Genomic DNA, 27,710 nt, shown 5'->3' with positions numbered 1-27,710 from the left:
GTGCTAGTTGAGAAAGTGGTCACTCCGTCCCAAGATCGCACAGCGCTGGTAGCTTGTGTGGTCTGCTCTTAAACCTTCTTTACTTGTAAGTGTTTTCAACGGCTGGTCCGTTCAAGTGAATTTAATTAAAAATGTATGGTGGAATAGCAGTTATGCTTCCATACTATGGACACCAGCCTCATCAACACCATCTCCATGCACACCATCACCCCTATCACCAGGTAAGAAACTACTTGTTTCCTAGAAATCTGATGATACCCCAATCAGCATACATAAGTACAGTTGTGGTTGCAAAATAAGAACCAATCGAGGGTTCATGTACTCACCCAAGAAATTTTGTGGACCTCAGAAGAATTTTGAGCGGTCAAGATTTAGGGGCCATTCAAAATGTTCTATGTTTTTAAATTTCGATTTTTGTTCCAAATTGTTTTGACCCACCCACCCACATAAACAATGACCTGCATGGAATTCTGTGTCACCGCCCAACTGACGATGCATCTTGTCAAGCGCTAGATTGCATGTTTACAATACGAGACCAAACTAGAAAACATTTGTGAAAAGTTGAATGTGTCAAGTACAGTATACAAATATAACATGGTTTGAGGGTGGACAGTCGATATTCGCTCCTCGAGGTATTGGAAGTTGACAAACTTGTTCCCGAGGCGAAGCCGAGGGAACTAGTTTGTCAACTTCCAATACCGAGGGGAGCGAATATCGGTTGTCCACCCGAAATAAACCATGTTATATTTGTTTTACTATACCTCATACCGGTACATATCACCAGTTCACCAAAAGAATCGTATTGCTCAACTTCACTAGTTCAGTTCATTTACAATGCAGTGCAGCTGTAAATACAAATGTAGTTTGTGTACAGCATTCTTTTGTACAGGAGACATCTTTATTGTCCATAAATATTTTCTAGTTCGGCATCATTGAGCTCGCTCGGGAAAATAACGCGCTGTGCAACCATCTATCTCATCGTGTGTAACTCGTTTGGGCGATGTTCGCGCGTGCATACTACACCTGTCCGACAGTTCCACGATTCCTTTGTAAAGCGCATGCGTAGTAGACTGTCGCACGGGTAACCCATGCGACAGTCTACTACGCATGCGTATTTACCCTGTGCGTGAATCCTCGCGCGCGCTTGGTAATCAGCAAAAATAACATCTGGCACGTGATGGTGAATTGACCAGTGAGTGTTCGGCTCTCGATCATGAATATGTATGAGGTATAGTAATATGCAATGGAAAGCCGCTATACTGAGCACTGCTATACCAAACGTTCGGTATACCGAACGTTCGGTATACCGAACATCATCCTTGGCTCCCAGTTTTTGTGTAAAAAAACATACCAAACATTGTTGTTGAAAAAAATCAACAGATTTACAAAAAAATACCAGTCATATGTATACAAAATGTATATTAATGCTGTTTGGCCATTTTTAATTCCCAAACATCAGATGACCCATATACATGTACATCGTGTTTGAATGTTGAAGCGTGGTAGGTGGCTAGCATTTTCCCAAGGAATAGAAGGGAAAGCCACCTGTTGCTGGAGTTTTTAAATGACTCCTTGTGCTCGAGAAATGCCAGTTCACTATTGGTAAAGAAGGGTGCCGCTGATGTGAAACCTGTGGTGAAAACCACCCGTGGTAGTTTTTTTTCCTCAAAGCTTAGATTTTGAAAACTATTTTATTAAATTCTCCATTCATAATTTTATTTAATACCACTTTACAACCGCGATCTTCAAAAAGCCTTATAAAAAACAAATTTTGATATTAACTTTCTACTAATTTCTTCATAAAAATATTACTTAAAATAAAATTTAGAAGTACATGTACCGTTCAAGAAACAATTTTGCAGCCATACAGCAAAACAGCAAAATAGAGAGAAATGAATAAATTCCCTCATACCCCTGCCCTACAAACACGCTGGGACAGGCTGATGATTTTACGCTCTGATTGGATAGATTTTGCTTGACCTGTGACTTTCAAGTCATCACGGCCACGACCCTGCAAGGATTTAAACAGCCGTTAAGACCGAGTCATCACCCTTTTATTTTCATTCACAAAGGTTTGTTTTTTTCATTGAAAAGAGTAATAATGTAGGAAAATCTGTAAATTTTTTTCTGTTTTGTAAATTTTCAATTCTTGTCACTTGCTCAGGCTCCATTTTGAATTCAAGATGGGTCAAATTGGATATTATACGACGTGCAAGATGTGTCCACATGATCCCCAATGAAAAAGAAATAACATCCGGTATGGAATACATGTATGTTCATTTCTGTGAGAAAGTTTTCAGATAGCATTTGCGCGCATTGGAACTGCGGTCTTAAACAGCTGCAGCCAGATTTTTGAATACAAACATGTAACCCCACTTCCTTCACAAGATTCTGTGAAGCTCATCAGAGTGTCCCAGCACCCTGTTTGCAGGGCAGGAGATACGAGCGAAATGAATAAACACTTAACAAATCCGGTCAAAAAGGGCACAAGAGGGCGCTATTTAAATAGACAGACTCCATTTTAATAACCTGTGGCTGAAAATTGCTATACCGAACGATCACTATTGCAAACATTTTCTGTGGATCCTGCTATGTTCATTAGCTTGGCGTTCTACTGTACTTACATGTACATTGTACTATGCAGGGGGTTTGGTGGAAATAACGAAGTACATGATAATGATTATAGTGTATTGTTGTTTGTCGCATTGTGTTTTCAGTCTAGCACTTAATAATTTGGATGTGCTTAGGTTAGAATTTAAAGAAAAGATAATATATATTTGGTGTTTTTTTTTTAAGTTGAACTAAGAAATTGACTGGAGCAGGGTTTGAATCTGCAACCTGCAGATTATCATTCTATGTTGGCTGTTCCCAACTGGGGGTTGGCTGTTTCCAACTTGGGTTGGCTGTTCCCAACTTGGGTTGGCTGTTCCCAACTTGGGGCTGGATAGGATTTGTGTAGTATTAAAAGAATAGATATACTGAACAGCACCAGTTGTCATTAGTGTGTGAAAAAGGAAACAAGTCGGCCTAGTCAGGCCCCAAAAAGTTTTGCTTCCAGTAACTGACTTGTGTAGCCCAACCCTACACTTTTTTTTATTAGGTTAGAAATGATTGCTCGAAAACCACATTCACATAACTTGGTGTCTCTTTCTGTGAATATATTTTGATTTTTCATATTTTATATTTCAAGGTCTTAACGGTATTATTACATATTACTGGTGGTGCATGGCACACTGCTTCTGTAATCTGTATGACATGTGCTATACGCTAATACTGTGCAATACAGACAGTGTTGGCCATTATGTCTACATAACAGACATTACTGTGTACTGATGTACCGGGTATTTGACTTAAATTTTCCTTGATTATTCTGTATTGTCAGCCTCAAATATTTTTCTTTTCATTTTTTTCAGCAATTTTGGTAGGTTATTTCCTGGTGCCAGTTCTGATTGCTTTAGACGAACACATACATTTACATACATGTTACCAAAAGAGATTAGAACAATGGGTGATAAGGACTGATGCAGGCTGGTAAGAATTTGCCAGAGCAAGGGCTTGCTAGAGCCTGCAAAAACTTGTGAAGCTTCGTTTTAACATTTCCGTGTGTGTATGCGTTCATAAAATTGCATTGCCTTCTCCAACATTTCCATCAAGAGAACCTGACCTGAGACTCAATGCTGCTTCCATCCCAAAATTTGCATTTTCTTTGGCACAGAAACTATTTGTAGGAGTGTTAAACATGTAGATACAGTAAGGATCAACATTACATGTATCAAGGAAGAAATGCAGCACAGGGTATTTTACTGAGGAGGGTTGGTGGGGGATTGGCAAGTAGAGTCTCAATGTTGTATTGTTTTAACAGTCCTTGGGTGGGGCATCCATCCGCTAACTACCCCAATGTGCACATATGCACATGAAATTACAAAAAAAACCTCCATCACCATTTATATTCATGGGCAGCCGGAAAGTACTTGAACCTCCCATTTTGGAAGGCCTGAAAGGTTTTATGAATGGATTTTATTTAAAAAGTAATTTACCCACTATAGGTAAATAAATGAAATGGTGATAAAATTGATACATGTACCGGTACATGTGTGGTCAAATACAAAGAATGGTAGCCCTTTTATTTATAGTATCCTATATTGCTACTAGTTTATAAATATCAGTGCCCTGAGTCTCTACATGTAAGTCTAATAAAAGCACAAAGTGGAAGTTGAAATGACTCATGCATCTTCTAAGTGACTCTATTTCCATGCCCGCCTAATACATACATGTACATGTAGCTGAAATTGTTGGGCTTCCAAAAAATACTCTTTAAATTGTAAAAGTTGTATTATGCAAGTTTTACTTTTACCTTCAAGAATCATTAAGAATGTTTATAGCAACTTGTGAAAAATGTCTGCACTGCTCATATAATCTAAAAATCCTTACTGATCATGATCAGTTTTAGTTGATACATGTACATGTATGCACTTGGTTACTGTCAGATGCTGTAGAAAATAACAGGAAATATGTAATTGTGTGAGGTTCACGAGGTCACTTTGTGGTAAAGTGAATCATTTTCTACGAGCTGCTCCCTGGTCATGCTTTGTATGTCTGCATGTTTCAAGCTAAAATTTATTTAATAATTTGCAAACATCGAAAAATAAAACTACCAAGTTTTTACGAAATACCTTACTAGGATGTTGGTAAATGACAGTCTCAAGCATCTTGTAAAATTATGGCATCTGGTGTGAAGTCATTTTCAAGAAAATTGTATTTTTGTAAACATTTCCAACGGTGGTCGGCCGACCAGCATTGGAAAAACCTAACTATTTTTCAACTACTGCTCCAAATTTACCATTTTTTCAGGCCAAATTTTGTTTCCTATTGGTTACATGTTCATGAACAGGTGCAGGCCAACTAGACTGGTTCCCTTGCCTTACAATTTTCCATCATCTATAAATTGATCCATTTATCTTTTGTGGAGTCAGGGAACCAGACTACTTAAACATTTTTGTTTTTCTTGGTTTTTCCAACCTTTTCGAACACCAAACTTCAAAAATGTCAGTGTAACAATATTTGATCTATTATACTAACTAACCCCTCAAAATAGTTCATTTCTGAAAATTACAGCAAAAGCCAATGATGCACATTCCCTTTAACAAACATAACCTGCAGGTGGACACATGTATACACAGTGGCATAGTGATGGCAATTCAACCTTTATACCCCCTTTTAAAATAAAATGGGCGTGAGAATAAATAATATTACCCTGACACCTGTATTGGTCATTGGTGCATGTGCATGCACACTGGGGACAACTTTGATCATTGGGATTGGTTTTGCAAACCTCTGGCCCCACTATGTCCCCAACCCCTACACAAAGGCTCCCAGTCATTATTTAGGACAATGGTATGGAAGTACCTGGTTATGTTCGGTGAGTCTGAGAATGAGTGCTTCAAGAGTAGCTGCCAAACTCTGTCTCACTACATGTAGGTTCACTTCACTCTGTTGAATTTGATCTAGAAGAAACAGGTAACAAGTAGGTGCCTCAGCCCAGCTTCAAAAATTAAAAACATGTACTGCATCCATTGTTTACAGAGATAATAGGAGACTGATTGGCTGATAATTGGTATAAGATCAGATGTCTCGCCAGAAACTTTGAATAGTGGAATTACAAATGGCAGCCTCTGGCAAGCTGGAAACTTTGCTTCAGACAACTAATGGTTGAAAAGCTTTGAGAAGTGGGGGAGTTTAAGATGAACACCTTTCAAGCACAACTGCAGGAATCTGATCATGTCTGGAAGCTTCAAGGTGTCCAGCCCTTGGTGGCTTTCCAGTCTGTAATTAAAACAGTGGAGATGACTTTGTCACTTCGTCTGTCCTATGAGGAAAGACAGTGGAGGAAGAGACAGCTTCACAGACCATTGAAGAGAACGGACCCTGTGCAGTATTGTATACTTCCTAATTCTCCAAAAATCCCTACTGCCAAGGCATTCGGAAGAAATAGAGTCACAGGTGGACTTTGCATAGCACTGGTAACACAATGGTAGCACAGTCAGAATTTCCAAGAGGGAAGGATGATCAAGAAGGTGCATGTTATCAAAAAGCACTATCAGTAATGTATGCAAAATTGTGAGTGCTGTTTTCAAAGGCATCAGTGGTGTTGGAGTAGTGCAACCAATCTCTATGATGGGCATTGAAGTTGCTGAAGATCAACTTTTCATCAGCAGGGACCAACCAGGAGGTGACATTTTCGAGAGAGGTGACATATTCAAGCTTATTTTGGTCTACTGTGGTCTATCGTGAGTAAACTACCATCGGGTCTGAGCAGCCACGGCATCGCAAATGAACCGCTCAACCGCCTCCCAGATGCGATCCAAAACGAATATGTCTACGCAAATGGAAGAGCAGTTACAAAATCCTGTACCAATAATTAAAAAGTAAATTATTGTTATTCATAAGACGGAATTTTGGGTCGGGCTGATGTAAATCAAATTCGGTTTTGCCCATCACCGTTGTATTAACATCGTGTACTCAGTGTGTTACCTCCCGAGTAAAAGTTGGAAAAAATCACTCCGGTGGGACTCGAACCCACGACCTCCTGCTACTAAAAAGCAGGAGAAATTACAGTGAGGTGGGAGGAAAAGCCCAGAAAAATATTCTGGGGAAAACCCACGGAATCAGGTAGGGACTGAAAACCCAATCCACATATTGGCTCAGGTGGGATTCAAACTCGGGTCACAGCGGTGGAAGGCAATTTCAGTCCAAAGGTTACAAGCACAGAACAGGAACATTGAAACTGTACAGACACGCGAGACCAAAATGTACGATCTGAAAAATACCTACAATCCCCTGCATGCAAAGGCGCATAGTTCCAAGGGAAAAGTGTATTGGTATACCGGCTCCTGCAACGTTGAACTTGCACTGATGACACTTACTCTCACGCGCCTATGTGCTGACCACAAAATTGACATCGTGGCAGTACAAGAATTCAGAAGGTTAAAAACTGGCAATCTGTCAGTTAACGCAGAGAAAATCGGAGAGAAACCCATCATCTATGATTGGCACTGGTCAGGAAACAAGCAAAAACAAATGTACGGTGTTGCCATCAGTGTGAAAAGATCCCCAAACACCATCATTCGTGACATCCACCAAGAAGACAGCAGGGTTATGTATATTCATGGACTTGACCCACTGGGGTATGAATTTGTGTGTCTTCAGCTTGTATGGTCCCGCTTCACTTGCCAGGAAATTAGTCAAAAGGGCTTTTTGGAGAAGTGTTCAAAAGCATCTCGAAACTACGCCTGCTGACTTCTAACCGTTGTTACTTGGCGACCTAAATCCATGTCTGGGGCCATTTCTGTTAAGGAGAATACACGAGAAAGTGTGGATTCCTAACTTAAGAATTCACATGGCGCGAAGCGCCGAGTGAATTTGTAAATTTAGAAACCACACTTGCGAGTGTATTCTTCGACTTGGAGATGAAAAGACTTGCATATCTCGTGTTGATTCATGGCCATTAGGGTATTTACAAGGGAGTAATCAAACATTGTGGCGTGTTTAGCATGTGAATCGCCACACGCGTACAACCAACTCATTTTGTGTGTAGGCTCCTTCCATCAACATGGATACCGGTAGTTCAGACGACGATTTTTCTGACTTGCTGTAGTTTTTGCAGTGACGGCAGAGAATTTGACAGTGAAGATGCATTGGTAATTTTCGGAAGGAAAGTTTTGACGCACACAGTCCTATTATTATGCTCAGTATCAAGAAAAAATGTCTGACATATTCAAAGTGTGGATTCGTAATTCCGAATCCACACTTTACTCAAGATTCGTCATTCCGAATCCACACTTTGTGGCCAGTGTAACAGGTTCGTAGTTCCAATTCCACACTTATAACAATATTGTTGATGTACCCTAACGTGGCGCGGCCCCTAACGTGGCGCACTTTGATTTTTCGCCTGTAGCGCCTAGCTAGAGCAAAAGTTTTAACTGAAATTTCACAGAAAGTGAACTTTCATCAAGTTATAAACAATCCCGTTCATAAATCGCGAGTTTATTTACCCGCTACAAAGTTAAAAGAAAAAAAGATTTTGGAGTGATTTTCTGATTTTATTTTCAAGTGCAAAGTGAACCCTTTGAAAATGCCCCGAAAAATAAGAAAATAATTTTGTGACAAACATCTGGCTGGGTATGTAAGTAGAGATAATAATGATTTATCAGAATTTATCAAGTTTTCAGAAATTCTTAAATGTTAATTTGGAATTTTTCGAGATTTATTTAAGTGCGCCACGTTAGGGAACACTCCGCCAAATTGTGCCCAATTTCCGGACGCCACCGTTTTTTAATTTCGGCTTAAATTTTATGAAACTGAAATTGTTCACAGAGGTTAAACAGCAAGCATTAATAAGGTAAAAGTACCAGTATTTCACTGCATGAATTTGAGGTTTGTCAACAAAGAGGTTTGGCAACACTACTCGAGGAAATTTGGGTAAGCTTCGAAGTGCGCCACGTTAGGGAACACGACTATAGTGTGACGTCATATAGCAATGGTGAAGGGAGTGTGACATTGCATCCCCCTTCCCGAAAAATAAACCAACCCAAGATTTTTAAATATCAAACTGACCTGTATTGCTAACGTTGTTTTCAGGCATGCTTTTACCATGAAACGGGGAGAGAAATAAGACAGAAGGCCTAAGTTACCGTAATTGTTTGACACTTTCATGATAAAATAAGACCTTTTATTTTAAGACCGGCTACATGACGGGCTCTCGACAAATAGGAATGGGTAAACTGTGTTGAATTATTGATTTGAATAAGATCAGAGTACTTTTATATTTGAATAACCTAAAATACTGTATCAAACACATTTAACCATCTCTGCCCTGACTGGTACCCATTTCTATCCCCCTTGCTTTGAAGCCAGAAGGGTTTTATATTGTGATAGCGTATTCCTAATGTGTACATTGTATGTCTGTATGTGTGGGTAGGCCTTCACCGCGTTATTGGGAAATGTTTTTTATTGTTAGGCAAAGTAGGACCGAGTTATGGGGACTTCCTGCTGTTCCCACAGCTTTTTCAGTCCCCACATATACCTCGTTCAGACGAGTGTTCATGTCCCCGCAACTATAAGAATGAAGTTTGTATGTCCGTACATGTATGTACATGTACATGTATGTATGTGTGCATGTTTGTTATATTTGATTTAGGTTAACTGTTTATTGCTGTCATATGAAAAATAAGACTTCAATCTCGACCAACTTGGTGACAATAATCTTCGGGCGGGGGACTTAAGATGACTTGAGACATTTGAGGTCAAAGGTCATCTGGCAGTCAAATGGCGTCATTGTTGATTTTGGTTTGTCAACTGAAAAGTGCTGTCATAAAAATGTTAAGACTTCAATGTTGACCAAGCTTGGTGACAATCTTTGGGTAGGGGGACTTAATTCAGATGGCTTCAGACATTTCAGATCAAAGATTATCTGGGGGTCAAATGAGGTCATTCCTGATTTTGGTCAGGTAAACTGAAAAGTGTGCTTACAAACCGACTGTATAAATACTGCCAGCATGCCGGGGGGGGGGGGGGGGGGGGTTGGCAGACTTATTGGCAGAAGCAATTCATAGATTTAAATCCACAATATGCAGATTTTCATAAAATTATTTGGTGCTCAAGTTGCTAGACAACAAGGCTGCAACATATGGTTGCGAAGGGCAATTTGTAAAGGTTACGTAACACTTTATTTTGAATGAAACTACATGTACACAGATATGTTCACGTTGGCGGGTTAAATCTTTGAAAATTTATTATTCCCGTTTGGAAGACCGTATCTACATGCAACTTTCAGGATTTATTTCCCCTATAATGATCCACGTATGTGCTAAAAATCGTGGTGATTTGTTCATTACTTTTTGTTGAAATTGGAAAAATAGGCCTGGCTTCCGCAATATCTTTTCAAGCCTCACGAATATTAATAAGATTCCTATCCATTATGGTGTGCAGTAAACGATTGCAGAAAAGCCTCCTTCATGAGTTGTTAATTAACAAATATCACCCTTTTTGCTGGCTTCCATCGGTCGATACCAAGACCCATGCCATGCCACGCCGAGTGACGCTAGTGAATATGTTAATATGCCCTTCCTCATTGTGTGCCGGGTCGAAATCGGTCAGCCGTAGCGCCTACGAAATTTTCCTTGGCGATGGTTCCAGGTGTAACACTAGCGTCCGCAACAACAGATTAAGCTGAAATTCGGAATATACTCAGATTAAGTAAGTGTTCAACTACTCCTGAAATAACAACTTGGGTAAATTCCTAGAAATTTGGATAAATATATACATTTGGGGAAGCTTTCTAACGATTTCTTCCAGAGCTTTGACAGTAACCAGTATTGACATTTCAGCATTGATGACGGCGATTTTTTTCACTGACATGCAGCTTAGAATTTCTTCTTCATGTTATGTAACATTTTAATCATACTGAGCATATTTTCTGAGAAACACAACGTTCAAAGGCCATGTTTTTGGGGTTCACAAATTTTAATGCTCTGTTACAGCGTCTTAGTACGTAATCGGATTGGCTTTTCTTGACAACGACTGACGCTTGACGTAAAAGTACAGTGCGGAACAGCGACCTCATGCGGCCACTTTATGCAAATCATTTGGATCCGATTGAACGCCTTGGTCCAAACAACAATGTGCATACATGTACATGTAAAATGTGTATAGAGCCTAAAAGTTTACCCCTGGTGGCGCTTCAGGGCCCCTTGAAAAGGAAAAATGCTAATTTCGAACCCTGCTCTAGATTTCTAATCACAACTTTGTAAATCTCGACGTCATCAAATTATTTGCAGCTACATTGTATCGCCTTTTTGCAGACGTTTCAGAAACCATTTTTTGTGTGCATAAGTGCTGTGTTATCGTTATCGTTTCCATGCAATGATCGACCAATAAGAAAATGACTGATTCCAAATATGAATACCATATGGACGCATAATGATGAAAGCCTTGACCAAGGCTGTTAAAATGGAATGCTGAATGTTATCCCAATTCCAAAAAGTTGGACAAAACTTTTTTTTCAAAATGGCGGCTGAAGTAAATTCAACAACCTTTTTTTCTAGTAAGTTTACACAAATAGCTATGATCATTCTTTATCCATGCCCAGCCGCATTTCCAATTTACATGTTTATCATGAAATACATCATTTACATTGCACAGCTTTGCCTGAGGCTGGGTTGTGAGAAATGTTATGAATGGCATAAGTACAGGTGTAACACAATGAATTAAGGCATCTATCAGATATGTCAGTCACAAAAGGATTAAAATTGCTGTATGATGATGTATTATTGATACACACATGCAAGCATTCCTTAGTTGATGTATGCATTCACAGTTTAGATAACAGCAATGATTCATTGCCTTCACACGTGTATATAAAGTTGTTTTCTTGTATGTTAATGTTTTTAGGTGACCACCAAGCTTGAGAACCCTACAAGATATTACATCCAGCAATCTCAAAAACGGCAAGTGGAGCAGTATCTTTCTGCCTCTGCATCACAAACAAGGATGTCTCCTCACCTGCTAAACCCGAGTCCATCATCTAACTCACCATCTCGTAAGCCAAGTGGCTCAATGTCTAGTCTACCCAACAGCCCTATGTCAACAACTCAAGAGGTACATTAACTTCAGGTGCTTTCAAATATATGTACAATAAAATCAGTCATGCTAAGCTTGTCCCAAAATCCCTGAGTATTCCACACTGTGTTCCTGCAAGACCATTCATATAAGGCCTTAGTTATCAACATGGCCAGTTGCAACTGAAGTGTTGGTGTATGCCCCAGATACATGGCTGACCTTAAAATTGGAGTAACCCTAACAGTCCTGAATGCTCCAATTCTAATATGATTTTGCACACCCCCTAGGGTGTTAAGGCTCGTCCCCAGAGCATGTAGCAAGATTTGCTGACAAAAATCTCCATTAACATCTTATTAGGCCTACATCTTACACATCTTGCCCAGTAAACATCATGTGCAGTTGTGCATAGTATACGCATACAATGTACGTACATGTTGGTTGCATCTGGATGCTTCAGGCCAGGTAGCTTCAAGTATGTATATTAAGGCTCTTCCATTTATATTGAAAGTGTATATTATGAAAGTTAATACATGTACTTATAAAAAAAGTACAAATCATTTAAAAGTAAGGGAAAAAAACCACTTCTGCTTCCGATTACATGGCATTTGAAAATAGGGTAGGGAGGTATAGGGAATAATTTGTCTTGGGAAATTTGTGTGTTTACGATCATATGAAGGTCTCTGCGTGTAGTAAAGGGTACAAGGTAGTAATGGATGGTTTTGGGTTTTTTCCTCATTTCCCCCCCCCCCCCCCAAAAAAAAAATTTAGGGTAGCAGAACTAGTTTTTATTTTGCCATACAATTTTTAGCTACATATGAACATTTCTGAATATTCTCAAAATTTCTGACATATTATGATTCCCCAATCCCTCATAATTCCCCAATTTTTCGTGGAAAGTTTCTGAATATTCCAGATACTTTCTGACCTATTGCAACACTTATATACATCTTTGTCCAATACATGTGTGGATTTACCTTGCACAAGGGACAAGTAACGGTACACGACGTGTAAATGTTCCAATATTCATATCTCTTTGTTGAAGGTGGATGACATTTTAGATGAAGTGATAAGTTTGGAATCAAGTATAGGGGAGGATGCTCTGACTCAGTACTTTCAAGAGTCTGGTATGGTGCCAGCAACGGTAAGAAGTTAACAGTCTTTTACAAAAGAAGTTTATTTGTGCACATTTTGGTCCAAAGTCTTGAGCCTATGCAACCTTCAACCCCCTTGAAATCATATCAGTGAAATTCTCTATTGATATCAGGAATTTCAAATTAGTTACAATATTGATGTTTTAAACATTTTGAGAGAATATCTCAAAGTTTAGTTCGCATTCTATTATGATACCCTGTGCATATTTTCTTGCTGAAGAATTCTATTTGCTCCACAAATGTGGTGATGCAGTTCTCAATCTTCCGTCTCGGTTAAGGTTTCTTCTAGCTTAGGATATTTCTATGGCAGACTACATTAACAACTGGCAAAACTCTTCCTTGTAACAAGTACATACATACATGTACATGTACGTAAAAAACTATATCCCTGACAGTCCTGAATCCACCAATTTTACTATGATTTTGCACACCCTCTAGGGAGTTAGGGTTAATCTCTAATAACTCTATCTTTTCCTATTTTACCTGACTTTTTAAAAAATGTGTTCAGATGCCGGTACATACATACCTAGACCAGTTGAGCCCTAATGGTGGTATGACGCCAGTGGCAGTTCCTACTCAGTCTGTCTCATGTCCTGCTGACCTCAACAAAATAAAACAAGAACCAATTTCAGAAGATCATGTTCGGGCCTTTGCTAAAGAAAGGCAGAAGAAAGACAACCACAATATGAGTAAGTACACATGTTGTCTTATTGACATACATGTATTTTGCTTCTTTTTTTCTTGTTTGACCCACAAAAAAGTGTGAGTGATAATGGTACAAAAGGATTGTACAAGAATCCTGATTCCTGTAAATAGTCTAGGCGATATTTTTAAAAAAGGCTCATTTTAGGGCAACAAAAGGCATTTTTTTTAGTTGAAGTTGGTAACATACTGTAGCTATTTTACCTGATTCGGGGGTGCTTAATCCAAAAATGATGGTTACCAAGCTGGATTTTATATTGAAAATATGCCTAATTTGCATAAATCTTTAATACCTGTCGTGTAATATATTTGTTCCCATATTTGGGTATATTTTGTGTTATTTAATTTTTTGAAAAGTTTATTTTGGTGATTATACTTACACTTCCTTACTTCAATTACATTTTCTATAGCATACAAGTGACTGAATAAGTATGAGGGCATAGAAACAATCCAAAATGGCTACTATTATACCCTAAGGTTGCGCACATTTACTTTTCCTCAAATATCTTCAAGTAGTCTCGCCAAATGTCAGTATTGATGAGCTTCAAATTCACAAAGTTACTTACTAGCATTGTTGCCCTAGCAAAAATAAATGGGACATTATGTCAAAAATGATAACATCTTGATATTTAGGCCAAAAAGGAAAACAGGGGGAAATGAGGTGAGAAAATTGGGCTAAAAATTAGGCAAAGGTTTGCCTAACGTGGCGGACTTGAACAACTTCATGGAAATCCCCAAAATTAAAGATTATTGATGCTTACAATAATTATGTCAATGTCAAAACGTTTTCTTACCAATAATTTTTGGAAATTTCCTTGAACTTGTCCAAGTCTCCCACGTTAGGCAACCCTTCAACTACTTTTTAGCCCAATTTCGCCACTCCGTTTTCTCCCCGTTTTATATCACAATGTTATCTTTGTTCACATGATATCCCATAAGGTTGTTAATAGGGTAACTGTACCAGTAAGCAACATGGTGAATTTGAAATTCATTGATACTGAGGTTTGGCAAGACTACTGGATGATATAAGGAGACAAGGTAAATGCACGCAACTTTAGGGTATAATAGTAGCCAATTGGATCGTTACTATGTCCTCATAATTATCCAGTCACTTGTATGCTTTGGAAAATGTTATTGAAGTCAGGAAGTGTAAGTAGAATCACCAAAATACACTTTTCAAAAAATAACAAAATAAAAAAAATATACCTAAATATGGGAACAATTATATTACACGACAATTGTTAAAGATTTATGCAAATTATGCATATTTACATGTACACTAAAAATCCAGCTTGGTAACCATCATTTTCGGATTCAGCATCCCAAAATTAGGTAAAATAGCTATGTTATCAACCTCTACTCAAAAATGCCTCTTCATGTAACAATTTTTGAAATATAGCCTCGTCTAAAAGAACTGCAGTATAACCATCCTCATGAAACCTTTGAACCTTCATGTAAATCTGTCTATTTCTTGTCTTAAAACTATGAATAATGGGGATGTTTTCTTTTAATTAGTTTTTTAATGCTGAAAATGTTCCCCTTTTTGAGATTAATGAGTTGCATGCTTCACAAATAGAAATACTTTTGGTTGGATAACATTTTGGGACTTATGACCTCACCATGTATTTTTTTCTCTTTTTTTATCAAAATGCAGTTGAGCGGAGAAGACGTTTCAATATCAATGACCGTATTAAAGAGCTTGGAACTCTCATTCCAAAGAACATAGACCCGTAAGTGAAATCCATTAAGCAACTGAATCAATATTGTATAAACCCAATATTACCAACAGTTGTCAGATTGTTGTGCAGGAAATGTGAATTATTGCAGTCTTTGTAACTCCTTGACAGAGCTGAACTGTTTGTATAAAAAATACAGGTCTCAGATACCTTGGCAGCCGATTTCACAAATCAGTGAACACGGCGCATAAATTATGCCATGCAAAGCATTTCAATTTCAGTAAACTTGATGTACATGTAGCTGCACAGCATTTACACAAAGTATGTTACTATTGTAGCATCAGTGTAACAACCGTATCTCTTGGTTTTGACAACACAAGTCAGCTTTGCAATTTTTGGATTGTAGTCATCACCCATCCTCCCCAGTCCCTGGCGCAGATTTGTGCCACTGATTCGGACTGTGGAACCGTATTGTCGATTTCAGACTAATGGGACCTTAGGACTAATGGACCTTGGGACTATTGAACCTTGGGACTAACTCACCTTGGGACTATTGACCCCTTGTTCCGTCAAGCAGTAACCCGCTGAACATGGCTTTTCTGAACCAAACCAAACTCACTTGTTCTGTAAGGTGTGTACAGAAACCCAATTTTCAGCACCACATATTTCTATATTTTTAACAAAATTATCCAAATTTTTATAAGAAAATTCAATTCAAATGAAACACTATATTCTGCTGATAGTGACTTGTAAAATGAAAGGACATTTGAGCCATGTACCCGTTACATGGAGTATTTTTATTTTTTATTTTTTATTTTATTTCAGCCACATCCAACAGCGCAAGCGCCAATAACAGGATGGATAAAAACATTAAATTACAAATTATAGCACAATAAAATTATGTGATCTGAATACATGTACAACAGCCAATACAATCAGTGTTCTACGTGCAACGTTGTTTCGCCATACTTGTAGAGGACAGGATGGGTATCTTTAGTTCCATTTTGCACTTTGAGAGCATTTTACTGTAGATATGGAATTATTTTATTTTATTCACACTTTAAACTGATTTTTTTTTTCAGGAACTTAACAGTTCTCCTAACTTCTCTTTTAGTGACCAAAGGCAAAACAAAGGAACTATTTTAAAGTGCTCTGTGGACTACATCTTGAAACTACAGAAAGAACAATCCAAATTCAAGACTGCAGAGGATCACCAGAAGAGACTCCAGACTGTAAATCGACGGATGATGCTTAGGATTCAGGTATGTATAGATAGATGTCAATGAGTAGATCTATGTCTATGCTTTTTATGTCTTGCCTGAATTTTGTTCAGGAAAGAGACTATGCAATCATTTTGTCTGTCCGTATATAGTATGTATGTATGCGCGTGTATGTATGTATTTAAATAGTATGTACGGTATGTATGTCTGTGGTAAGTTTTGTACTTAAATGTTTCGTAAAATTTGCCTAATTTCCACAGTTTAAGTCCAATTGAAACCAAACTTGAATCGTAGATGCAACAAGGCAACCTTCATATGATAATGATGTCAAAGGTCACATGCCAAGGTCAAAGATCATCTGGGATCAAGTTGTAAAGTAGGTCGAACATATAAAATTGGTCTCATTTCAAAAGATTAAGCCCAATTTGAACCAAACTTGGTCATAGATGCAACATGGGAAGCTACATATGATAATGAAGTCAAAGGTCACACACCAAGGTCAAAGGTCATCTGAGGTCACACTTTAAAATAGGCTGGAACTAAACTTGGGTCATATAGCGGCAACATGGCAACCTTCATGCTGATTAGTCACTCTTTAGAGATAATCGAGAAAGCAGGCGAGTCGCATGGTTTGAGAACCATCTTGTTTTAATTGTAGATGACATATTGGTGCCATATACCTTTTTATACAACACCTGAATAAATCCCCGTCATCTGATTGGTGGATCGTTGATCACATGTCATTGAATTATTCGTACCAACGCACGGTGTGCGCGTGGCACGCAGTGCACAGTGCAATGGAAGTTCTATTGCACGGTGAATAGAACTTCCATTGCACGGTGTCACTGCTGCTGGTGGTGGCGCTGTTTTAAATCGAGATAAATTGAAAATGATTGTTCTCAACCTGTTGAACAGTTTGCATTAATATAAATACGATGAACTTGTCAAACTTTTAAACAGTTTTTAACCTAAATAAATTGGCTATTAAAAGTCAACCAATCAGATGACAAGGATTTATTCAGGTGTTATATAAAACAAATAATGAATGTTTCACGTTCGTGCAATGGTGCAATTCGGTGACAGATGAAATGTTCCATTCCACTCGGCTTCGCCTCGTGGAATGGAACATTTCATCTGTCACCTCATGAAATTATTCTTACCATTGCACTCACAAACATTCATTATTTGTATACTGTAAATATTACAGAGCCTTTTAAGGTCAACATTTCATCATTGTGCAGCCTTGGAAATCAATTTCTAAACTAGACTTATGTTTGTGGACAAACACAGGGCTGTTTCGGATTTTTTTTGTGACATGTAAGGTTTCAAGTATAAGTTCCATTCAGGAAGGATGTGTATTTCTGTTGATAATAACTGGTGGCATATAATATGTGATTACATTCCCATAGGGCTTTGAATTATGATGTCACATGTGACGTGATGACGTCATGATGACGTCACATCAATTTTCATCTATAACTATATTTTTGTTTGTAAATAACAACTAAGCCATAGCATACATCGTTGAAAGCAAGTTCACATCTTTCACCAATTTTAAATTACAAGGCACTTCCGGTTTCAACCGGAAGGAAGGGCCACGTGATTTTGCACATAATATAAAAAATGAAGACCCTCGATTATTCTATCGATTCCCGCAAACGTCAAGTTCAGGTCTCTCACGGTTGATTTTATATTGATTTTCAAAGATCTATTAATCTTAAACGTGACGTCACGTGACCCAGGATGATGTCATCGTGACGTCACTTCAATTTTCATCTTTAACTCATCCCGGTCTAGGTACATACCAACTTTCAACCCAATCGGACATGTAGTTCTGGAGATATAGCCCAATCTGTCAGATCTAGCCGAATTCTGCTAGAAAATGGTCACAACAGAAAAATCGCATATGATGTGACGTCACGTGACTCATGATGACGTCACGATGACGTCAATGTTCGGGGCACATCTTCAGATGCTGGTCTACATGTGTAAGTGTGTGCCAAGTATAAAGGCAATCGGATTGATTTTAGTGCCCAAAGTGCCTTGGACAAAAAAACGTGTACAAATGCTATGGGCAAAATGACTGAAAAAGAAAAAGAAAAAAGAAAAAAATAATAAGAATCTTAACGAAAAACAAAGGCTGTTTCGGCTGGTTGCCGAAACAGCCAACAATGTCTCTAGGTCAGAAAAAAATAAGTAGAAAACTATTTGCTATGTGAAAAAAAAAAATTACAAAATGTCCCACGTTTTAATTTTTATGCAAATTAGTGCCGCTATTTCCGAAAAACACCCCTATTTTTTTTACTATATCTCAGCCAATATTGCAGCTAACTGAACAAATAAGGTGTCTAAAACCCATGTTTTAGGGTCAAAGATCACCATTAAACTATTTTGGGAGTGACCACATGTGTCTATGGTATAGGAGTATGCAAATTAGTGCCACCATTACCGAAAATCATGTTATTTGGCATCATCGGCCACTATTGCACATAACTGCACAAGTAAGGTGTCAAGACCCATGTTTTGAGGATCAGGGACCACTTTAAGACCATTCCTGAAGTAACTACCGGTACGCGTGTCCTTGGCATGTAAATATGTAAATTCTAAAGTGCTGGTTTATCGGAAATTGGATTTTTAGGGAATTGGATTGGATATCTCCAATATTGGAGATATGTTGACAGAGGGGTTTTTGAGGGCAATACATTTGCAAATTTATCTTCTCTCCCTTTCCCATCCTTTTTTCCATTCCAGATAAGCAGTAGGCAAAAGAAATTGTAATAAGAGCGCAGATCCTGCAACCCCATACACTCTCCACCTACATGCAACCTTAATGTGCTATCCATTTCTGTGATCAAAAGAAACTGTATTGAAAAACTACAGCAGCTTCATAAGATCCAGGATCAAGTCTCCATCAATAACATGAGTCCCCATATCGTATGCAATCAGTGTGCGACCGGATTCTTACAACTTTCCCGGATGACTTGGAAAGTAAGGATATTACCCCTTTATGTATCATCACTTTACTAGCAACCTCAATCTTCTAGGAGATGATACAGAACTAGAAGCATCAACCTCACAATGGCATCACTCCCCACGTCAATTGTCTTCAGCAGGTTTTACTGCACTCATCTCCACACGTTTTGCATGTTGTGTGACAGATTAGAGGTCAAAGATGTAGATTGCAAAACTGAGCGAGATGAAGTCTTTTTGTCTTGGAGGAAAATAGAAAATGGAGATTGCTGTTGTCAGTAAAGCGCTGACGACACTGACGGTGATACCCAGCATTTTCCAGATCAGCGGTTAGAGTTGTAAGAATCTGGTCGCACACTGATTGCATAGGATATGGGGACTCATCTGATTGGTAGAGACGTCGGTACCAGATCTTGTAAAGATAATAATATTGATAATAATAATGGAACCTTGAAAATTTTAATTAGTGATATCGAAGCTTGAATTTCCTTTTTTAAACCGTGAATTTATGTCTTGACCTGCTCCAGTCAATTTCTTTGTTTAACTTTTCAATAAAACCAAACAACTTGACTTTTGTTTGTGGACAAACACAGGGCTGTTTCAGCAGTTGTTTTGGTGACATCTGGCATGTAGGGGAGATTTTCACAAAAACCTATCCATAACACAAACAGGTTTTCTTCAAGAAACAACAACTATGCCAATTTATTCATACACATGTGTGTTGCAAATGTAGCATATAAACTTCTCAGAATTGTTGATGGTTATTTTAAAAATCCATCTTGATCACAACTATGACATGCGTTCCAACTAACCCCTCCTATGGGGTTAGTTGGAACATGGTATGGGGTAAGTTGGAACTTGGTATGCTGTTAATCTGAAAGTATACTACAATTACTTAAAAACTGCATTTATATTTGAGTTTCAAATAAAATAATTGTTCCAAGCACTGGTGATGCTCCTAACATTTTTTTTAATTAACAAACTGGCAAGAAATGGCACAAACAGCACCAAGACAAAAAAACACAGGAAAATTGCGAGGCAAGAGTCAGCTACAAGCCTGATCATAAAAAGAAAACATCAAAATGGGAAATTTAACTCCCAAAAATAACATGAAAAGCTTGCATAAAATTGAGGTAAGGTCAACGTGACCTGTCTATGTGCTTTCAAAATTGTTTGCTAAGTCAGAATATTTCCTCAATTATCATCATTATGTTCCAACTAGCCCCCATCAAAATGTTCCAACTAGCCCCAGTGGCCCATGTGACATTTGTTTGCTCACTCTACAAAACAGGGGCTCCAATAACATATCTTTTTAACCTTATTTTGTAGCTTAGTACTCGAGCATATAATACCCCCAAACTAGTCACTGTTATCTATAAACATCATTAAGAAAGTACACATTTTTTGAATGGTGAAAAAATTACTCAAAAGGTGAAAAAACAAACTTATCTTTCCCACTTGAGCACTATTGTTGCAGTGTGGCTGCAGGCAATATGGTGGATGGCTGTTGCTAAGGGACATCGCTTGAGGGCAACATTTTATAAAATTTAATTAAGATGATCAAGAAAAATTCATTGTTTCAACTAACCCCGTGTTCCAACTAACCCCCATCTCCCCTACAGTTACAAAAAGAGGTTCCATCCAGGAAGGATGTATAGCTCTGCAGATATTGGAATGTGTGCAAACTATATTATATTGGGATGGGGCGTCAAACCTGTTGTGGGTACCCAGGTACTCGCCCGCGGAGACCAAGAACCGGTTCCATTTTATCGGGTCGGGTACCCGTAACCGAATTTATAAATTTCGACGCAACGCCCGAGACAAAAAAACCACAAGGACCTTCATTCAAATATCACTTACAGAAGATTTACAAAGTTCAGGGTGAGTTTACCGACGATTCCAAAACTCCATTTTGCGGTTTATATTTTGTTTTCAGTTTTATTGAGACTATCTTTGATGCGTCTCCAGAAGCCCGAAGGTGGCGAAACACGATAGTATCAACCCATTGTTTGTGTTTGTAATAAAGCTTCTTGTAGCCGCTAGCCAGGAAATCATCTTCTCTGATGCGCCGCAGATGGCGGGTAGTACACCCGTAACAAGTCCGTAACCTAAGATTTACAAAGTTCAAAGTGAATTACCAACCATTCAAAAACCTCCATCTTGCGGTTTTTAGTTTGTACGATGTCTCAAAGCCTGAGAAAGTTTTAAGGGCTTTTATAATTTTCTATGATCGAACAAAGTGTAGATAAAAAATACACATTTAACAACAAATGATATAATAAAAAAAAACCTGCGCGCCAATATTTTCTGCGGAACTGGCCAGTCACAACGCATGTAAGAAGTGCAACTTGACTAGCGATTAGCGTAGTACAGCACACATGCGTGGGGTCCCTATGATAAAGCACGACACCATTTGTGCACGTGCTTTCAACTTACCGTTTATAGTACTGACTGCCGTGCCGGTCGTCGTACGCATGCCTAGCCGAGTAAGCCAACCATGCTGCGCGCGCTGCATGCATGCTACAACCAGCGCTGCAGTCAGTGTGGGCCACCTGGGCTGAGGTGATGGCTGGATGGACTCACTGAAGAATACACAGCGGGGAGCTCTTGGAAGTTCGCTGACTTTGTCATCGATGTCTTTAAACTCTTTATTAATCACCTTACGTTTCTTTTATTTCATAAACTCAGGTGCTGTATATAATAGACATTGAATTTGCAATTCCTATTTTTTACTGACAAATCAACCTTTTGCAAATCGGTATACCTGCACAGAAAGCATTATAGAACACAATGGGGTGTTTAGAAACGAAAGCACTTACTTCCGGGTTGGCATTATAAATGAAAACACTTACTTTCGGGGTTTTTTTTTTTGGGGGGGAGGGCTTTTACGGGTACCCGGGTACCCGACCTTGACTGGGAAAGGGTACCGGTTCCAGTCAAAACCGTAAACAAACAGGCCTAATGTGACAGCCCATGACACGTGATGTCATGATGTCACTTCAAATCAATTTCATCTATAACACTTTCCCAGTCTGGTTACATTCCAAGTTACATCCATATCGGACCAATAGTTTTTTAAATAGAGGCCTTAGAAAAATGCACCTTTAATGTGATGTCAAATGACAAATGGTGACGTCAACATGACGTCACTTCAATTTTCCTCTATAATTTCATCCAGTACAGACCGTACCAAGTATTAACCTGATCGGACATGTTGTTCTGTAGATATAGGCCTTTAAAATATGCACCTATCCTTAACCCCCTAGGCTTTTTTTGCTAGGAACCAACTATAATGCTCAAAATCTTCCAAAATTGTGCGCTTACATTTATATTCAAATGAAGGATACCCCACTGCCTCAATCATTCATAATCCTTGACAGTCCCGTCTCTCAAAATGCATTCATCCTCAATCCCCCAGAATCATCCACTTCTTCATCCGCCATTAATCCTCACTCTTCTAAATCATCCGGTGCTAGTTGTCCAGACCTTTAATATTAATGTAACTTCATATGGTACATGATATCATCATGACATCACTTCAATTTTCATCTACAGCACATCCCGGTCTAGGTACATGTACATGTACCAAGGTTCAACCCAATCGGACCTGTAGTTCTGTAGATCTTTAGAAAACTGCACCTCAGTTTAATGTGACGTCACTTGACACATGATGATGTCATGATGACGTCAGTGTTCAGCACACACCTGCAGGTGCTGGTCTATATGTGTGCCAAATATAAAGGTAATTGGCACATTGCTGAACCAGCCAACAATCTTTACCAAAAAATAAGGCTGTTTCAGCAAGGTGCCGAAACAGCCAACTACATGTAGAGGTCTCTAAACAGTACATAGGGCTTTGATGATCAATTTCATGTACATGTACGAACAAACTTTAAAGTACATTTTTATGACTCACAAGAGCCTGACTTTTTTCACAAGGAGCATGATCCCCCCCCCCCCCCTCCCCGAAACATGTAAAAAAAAAAAAAAGAGTATGAATTGAGCATATTTTGTTTGCTAGATAAAGTGAAGGCTTCGAAATTCTGAAAAGATTAAAATTTTCAAAAATAAAAATACGTCTCTATCTCGTACATACAAATTTTCAACCCAATCGAATTTGTAGTTCTGTAGATATAGGGCTTTAATATATGCACCTTAAAGATTACGTCACATGACCAATAATAATGTCATCATGATGGCATTTATCTTGATGTGTGCCAAGTTTGGAATTGATCTGATCATAGACCGTCAACTTTTGTGCGTAGAATATCATCTTAAAATTTCAAAATTCATAAAAAATCAGCCCATGGCTTTGAAATTCTAAAAAGATTCATGATGGCGTCAGTGCTCAGCACACACCTGCAGGTGCTGGTCTATGTGTGTGCCAAGTACAATGTATAAAGGTAATTGGTAAATTCTGAAAAGGGACGTCACTTCGGCTTTTGGTACGTCACTTCGGCTTTTGCATATTATTAACATTGTCTAACTTCCCACCAAGTTTCATGACATGTTTTGGAACTCTGATTTCTGATGACGTCACAATGCGGTCACACCTTTGTCACATTTTATACTTACACAGGAACTTGAAATGAAATGCAAGCAATACAACGTACCTGCCACAGCTCTCAGTGAGGAAACTAAGACAGAAAATATTGCAGCAGAATTCATGCGGTTGCAAAGTGCGGACATAGAGCTTAACATGGAGGAGGGTAAGCAAGTGCATAAAAGAGTCAGTGAACAAACCAACCTGGCAGCGTGTCATCAAAATCAAGGTCAAAGGACACAACTGCCTGTATCTTCAAGTATGTCAAGTGTAGATGATGTGGCTGATGAAAGTACACTTTGTATTGGGGTAGATCCATTGCTTAGTCAGTCATCTCCAATGGCATCGCTTCATAGTAGCAGACGGAGTAGTCTTACAAGCATGGATGACATGCAGGATCTTCCACCATCAGACTTCCTTTGAGAACTGTAACAGTATTGAAGTCTGCTGGCCAGACTGATTTTCAAAAGATTTTTTAAAGTTTGCATGTGAGTTAAGATAACCAGATAAAGATTTGTTGCTTAGTATCAGTGCTTATCATCGTCATCCAGCTGATATAACTCAACTTCAATGTAAATAATTTCATTTTATGTTTAATATACATGTGGTGTCAATAATGTAGCATAATCTAAGGGATATTTTTAATTAAAAAATATTGAAATGACTGCCATGAAGTGTTACTGTTTCATGGATATACAAACATTTATTAGTTATAAACACATTGTTCAGTCAACAATGTTGAATAATTTGAAGAACTTGGGATCAAGCTTTTAACTTAAAACCAAGAAGCGTTGCTTTAAAATACAACAGTCGGGTATCATTATGTGGCTCTCCTCGTGCTTACTTTTAACCCTGAAAAAATTGAGGTATTTGCTTTCAAGTGCTATATTTCTAGCAGCAAGAAAGTTATTCACTTTTGAACAAGGTATCAAATAAAAAACACATAGTTATTACTTAATGCATTGACCCGACAATAATTCAGTTCTTGAAGCACCATTGCAACACGAATAGACCAATTCTGTAAATACCATAGGCAGGTCAAACGGTTATTTTTTACTGGCTATTCTGATAATTATTTTGTGATCTTTTTTTCAAAGTGTGCACAACTTTAAAGTGAGTTTGTAAATTTTAAATTTTTACTTCTGTTTTCCTGAGAAATTTGCCATTATCTGAAATCAGATAAACAGGGAACATTGTAGATATATACGATGTATTTGTTTTCTGTTTTATTGTTTAGATATGTATTTGTTATCTGCATTGAGTGGTTTACAGGTAAATTGGTGGTTGCATTTAACTTCATCTTGACCAATAATTGCCAGATGACAATGCTATAAAAAGAGGAATGATTTCAATAATACATCTTTAATAAAATATGGAATGATTATTTGGCATCATACATAAATGTTCATTATACTGTATGCATTATACTGTTTATGTGGACGAATTGCTTATGCAAGTTACATGTATATGCAGTTTATCAACATAAACAAGCATTGTACATGTGCAGCTAGTCCTCATGGCCTAAAAATCTGTTAACAGTGGTTTGTAAACTAACAACATTTTCTACTCATGTTTTTGGCAATTTAACTTGTCATATGTTTACTTTGTTAGCTTTCTGGGCTAATGTATCAATTTAATTCTTTTAGGTACTCACTCCAAACTGAAAATGAACTGCACCTTTGATATACAGAATAGTCAGCAGAGGTGGCTCGGCATGCAGCATGTCTGTCAGTCACTATGTCAGAAATATTTGCTCGTAATAGGAATTGTATTTTTTTTTTAGTTTTTTAGTTTTTATTTTTTTCCCTCAAAAAGGTGGTTGTCTTAAGTAATTCATTAGGAGAAAGAAATCCATGACAGGCAAGCATGGGGAGAGCATCTTTGAGAACTTAAACCTGCTGTTGATCACAATTATAAACCTCACAGGTCCCATATAGGTATGTAGGGCATGCGGTGTTCCATATTTTGTTCAATTTGATGGATGATTTTCCTGTACAGGACTGTTGAAGGGCCAGTGTTTGTACGCATTACATGAACTTTTGAAGCTCTCATTGCGATACAATTAGGCAATCAATCTTTAAAGGCATGGATACGATTTACAAACATTTAAAATGAAACTGTCAAAATATGAAATATTGTAATCGACTGTATTAAAGTAAATACATGTAAAAGGATCATGCATGTTGTGAAATTGCTGCCCCAAGTATGCTGTCATTTTCGAGGATGGAAAAATGACCATCATCTCACGATTAAACAGAAACCTGCAGATGGTGTATGTGCAAAATGAAATACATTTTCACATTCTTCCAAAAAGTACATCTACTCAGCTGGTTTTTTTTAATAACCTGCTACAGATTTATTGTATTGTTGTTCCTTGAATCCTACATTATTATTATTTTTTTTACCCCAAAGGTATGTCTCGTAGTTCTTATACATTTCAGAGGGATGGATATTTGCTGGAAATTTGCTCCAGTATAAAATTCATTTCAATACTCATCACAATTATGCCCCTCAGAAAACAAGTTATTGCAACATTTATAGTTCTATTTGTATGTCACAGTTTTAGTTTGGCAGGTTGTAGAGATCCTCATTAAGCCCAGTTCATACTTTACGCAAAAGCGAAAGTGAAGCGAAATATTTGACGTCAACAATACATTCGAAGCACGTTCATCATTGTTGACGACACAAATTTCACTTCGCACTTGCTTTCGCGTGCAGTATAAACCGGGCTTTATTTGGTTACTTTTATGTATAAACAATATGATGTTATTAAACAAATTTTAAAGTTCTTTTGTAAATTACTGATGTGTAGGCATAGTAGTTGGTTTGATCAATCTTTTTCTTAATGCAACTTTTTGGACAGTTTGTGTTATTACTGACTGGAAATAAAATTTGCCAGCTGAATTTCAAGACAATAATTCATGTAAAATAATTCTAACACATGTTTGATAAATTATGGGTCACTGACTAGCTCTGGACTAGCCTTTCGCCAAGGCTATCGTGGCTTTAACCGGCATTAGACAGAGAGGCAAAGCACCTTGAGTGGAGACCACTGCGAGTGGCAAAGCTGAATTCGTGCATGCTGAATTGGTCTTTGCTCCACTTGCTTGCAGCTTTGCTGCTCTAAGCCAATATGGCCTTGGCGAAAGACTAGTTCTGGACCAGTCGTTGTGGTAACTCCATCAATTTTATGGTTTGTAAATTGGGAAATGGACTCTGTGAGTTGTTCCCTGAAAGTAACTTTAGTTTTTCTATTTTGTTCGTTTTACAGATGTGAATAGAAAATTGCATATATACATGTACATGTATGTGAGTATTATTTCAAATATTAAAATCAAGGATTGTACTGACATGAGTTAATGACTCGAGTCCGACTGAAGTTGCAGTTTTCGATGACTCAACTCAACTCAAAGACGCCACAAAAGCACAAGCAAATGACTCGTCTCACGTCGGTTCACGTTCTATTTACTGTAGCTCTCAACTGGCATTTCATTGTATTTTTTTTCTCATAATGCGCATTCATAGTACGGCTTCCTGCCCCCAAAAAGGAGCTGAATTCTCCTTTTTTTTGGTAGCAAAAAAAAAAGATGAAAAAGGAGAATTACCCCAGTCATTGGTTTATGACATAGTTTTTAATTTTTGTATCATCATGCAATTTTTTGGAAAGATTTTATTACTATTAATCGTTATAATGTGAGTTCTTAAGTTCTCTTTCTGGTTGCGAAAAATTCAAAACTAACATATCACGACTTGTATTATGGAACCAGATTGTACAATGCCAGATATGAGGATTGAAAAGATAATAAAATTACTTTCAATTACTGAAAGCTTA

General features: G+C 38.0%; 1 protein-coding gene across 1 annotated transcript; it reads left to right on the top strand.

The window, feature by feature from the left end:
• Positions 1–98: 98 nt before the first annotated feature.
• LOC119741236 (microphthalmia-associated transcription factor-like) lies at positions 99–27,710 on the top strand. Its single transcript, XM_038216983.1, has 7 exons — positions 99–221; positions 11,449–11,655; positions 12,659–12,757; positions 13,276–13,456; positions 15,124–15,199; positions 16,260–16,407; positions 23,915–27,710. Exons 1-7 carry the CDS (start codon positions 132–134, stop codon positions 24,299–24,301), a joined length of 1,188 nt encoding a protein of 395 aa, XP_038072911.1. The 5' UTR covers positions 99–131; the 3' UTR covers positions 24,302–27,710.

This window comes from Patiria miniata, unplaced genomic scaffold, assembly GCF_015706575.1.
Source record: "Patiria miniata isolate m_02_andy unplaced genomic scaffold, ASM1570657v1 HiC_scaffold_11, whole genome shotgun sequence".
Classification (NCBI taxonomy): domain Eukaryota; kingdom Metazoa; phylum Echinodermata; class Asteroidea; order Valvatida; family Asterinidae; genus Patiria; species Patiria miniata.
The sequence above is the reverse complement of the archived record's forward strand: the minus strand, read 5'-3'. Positions and strand labels throughout refer to the sequence as shown.

What these genes read in the sequence shown, in the direction of transcription:
- LOC119741236 (XM_038216983.1), top strand. Translation starts at nt 132, where the DNA reads ATGTATGGTGGAATAGCAGTTATGCTTCCATACTATGGACACCAGCCT. An exon ending in CTATGTCAACAACTCAAGAG is followed by an intron (nt 11,656 to 12,658) that starts GTACATTAACTT and finishes TCTTTGTTGAAG; the next exon opens with GTGGATGACATTTTAGATGA. An exon ending in GAAAGACAACCACAATATGA is followed by an intron (nt 13,457 to 15,123) that starts GTAAGTACACAT and finishes ATCAAAATGCAG; the next exon opens with TTGAGCGGAGAAGACGTTTC.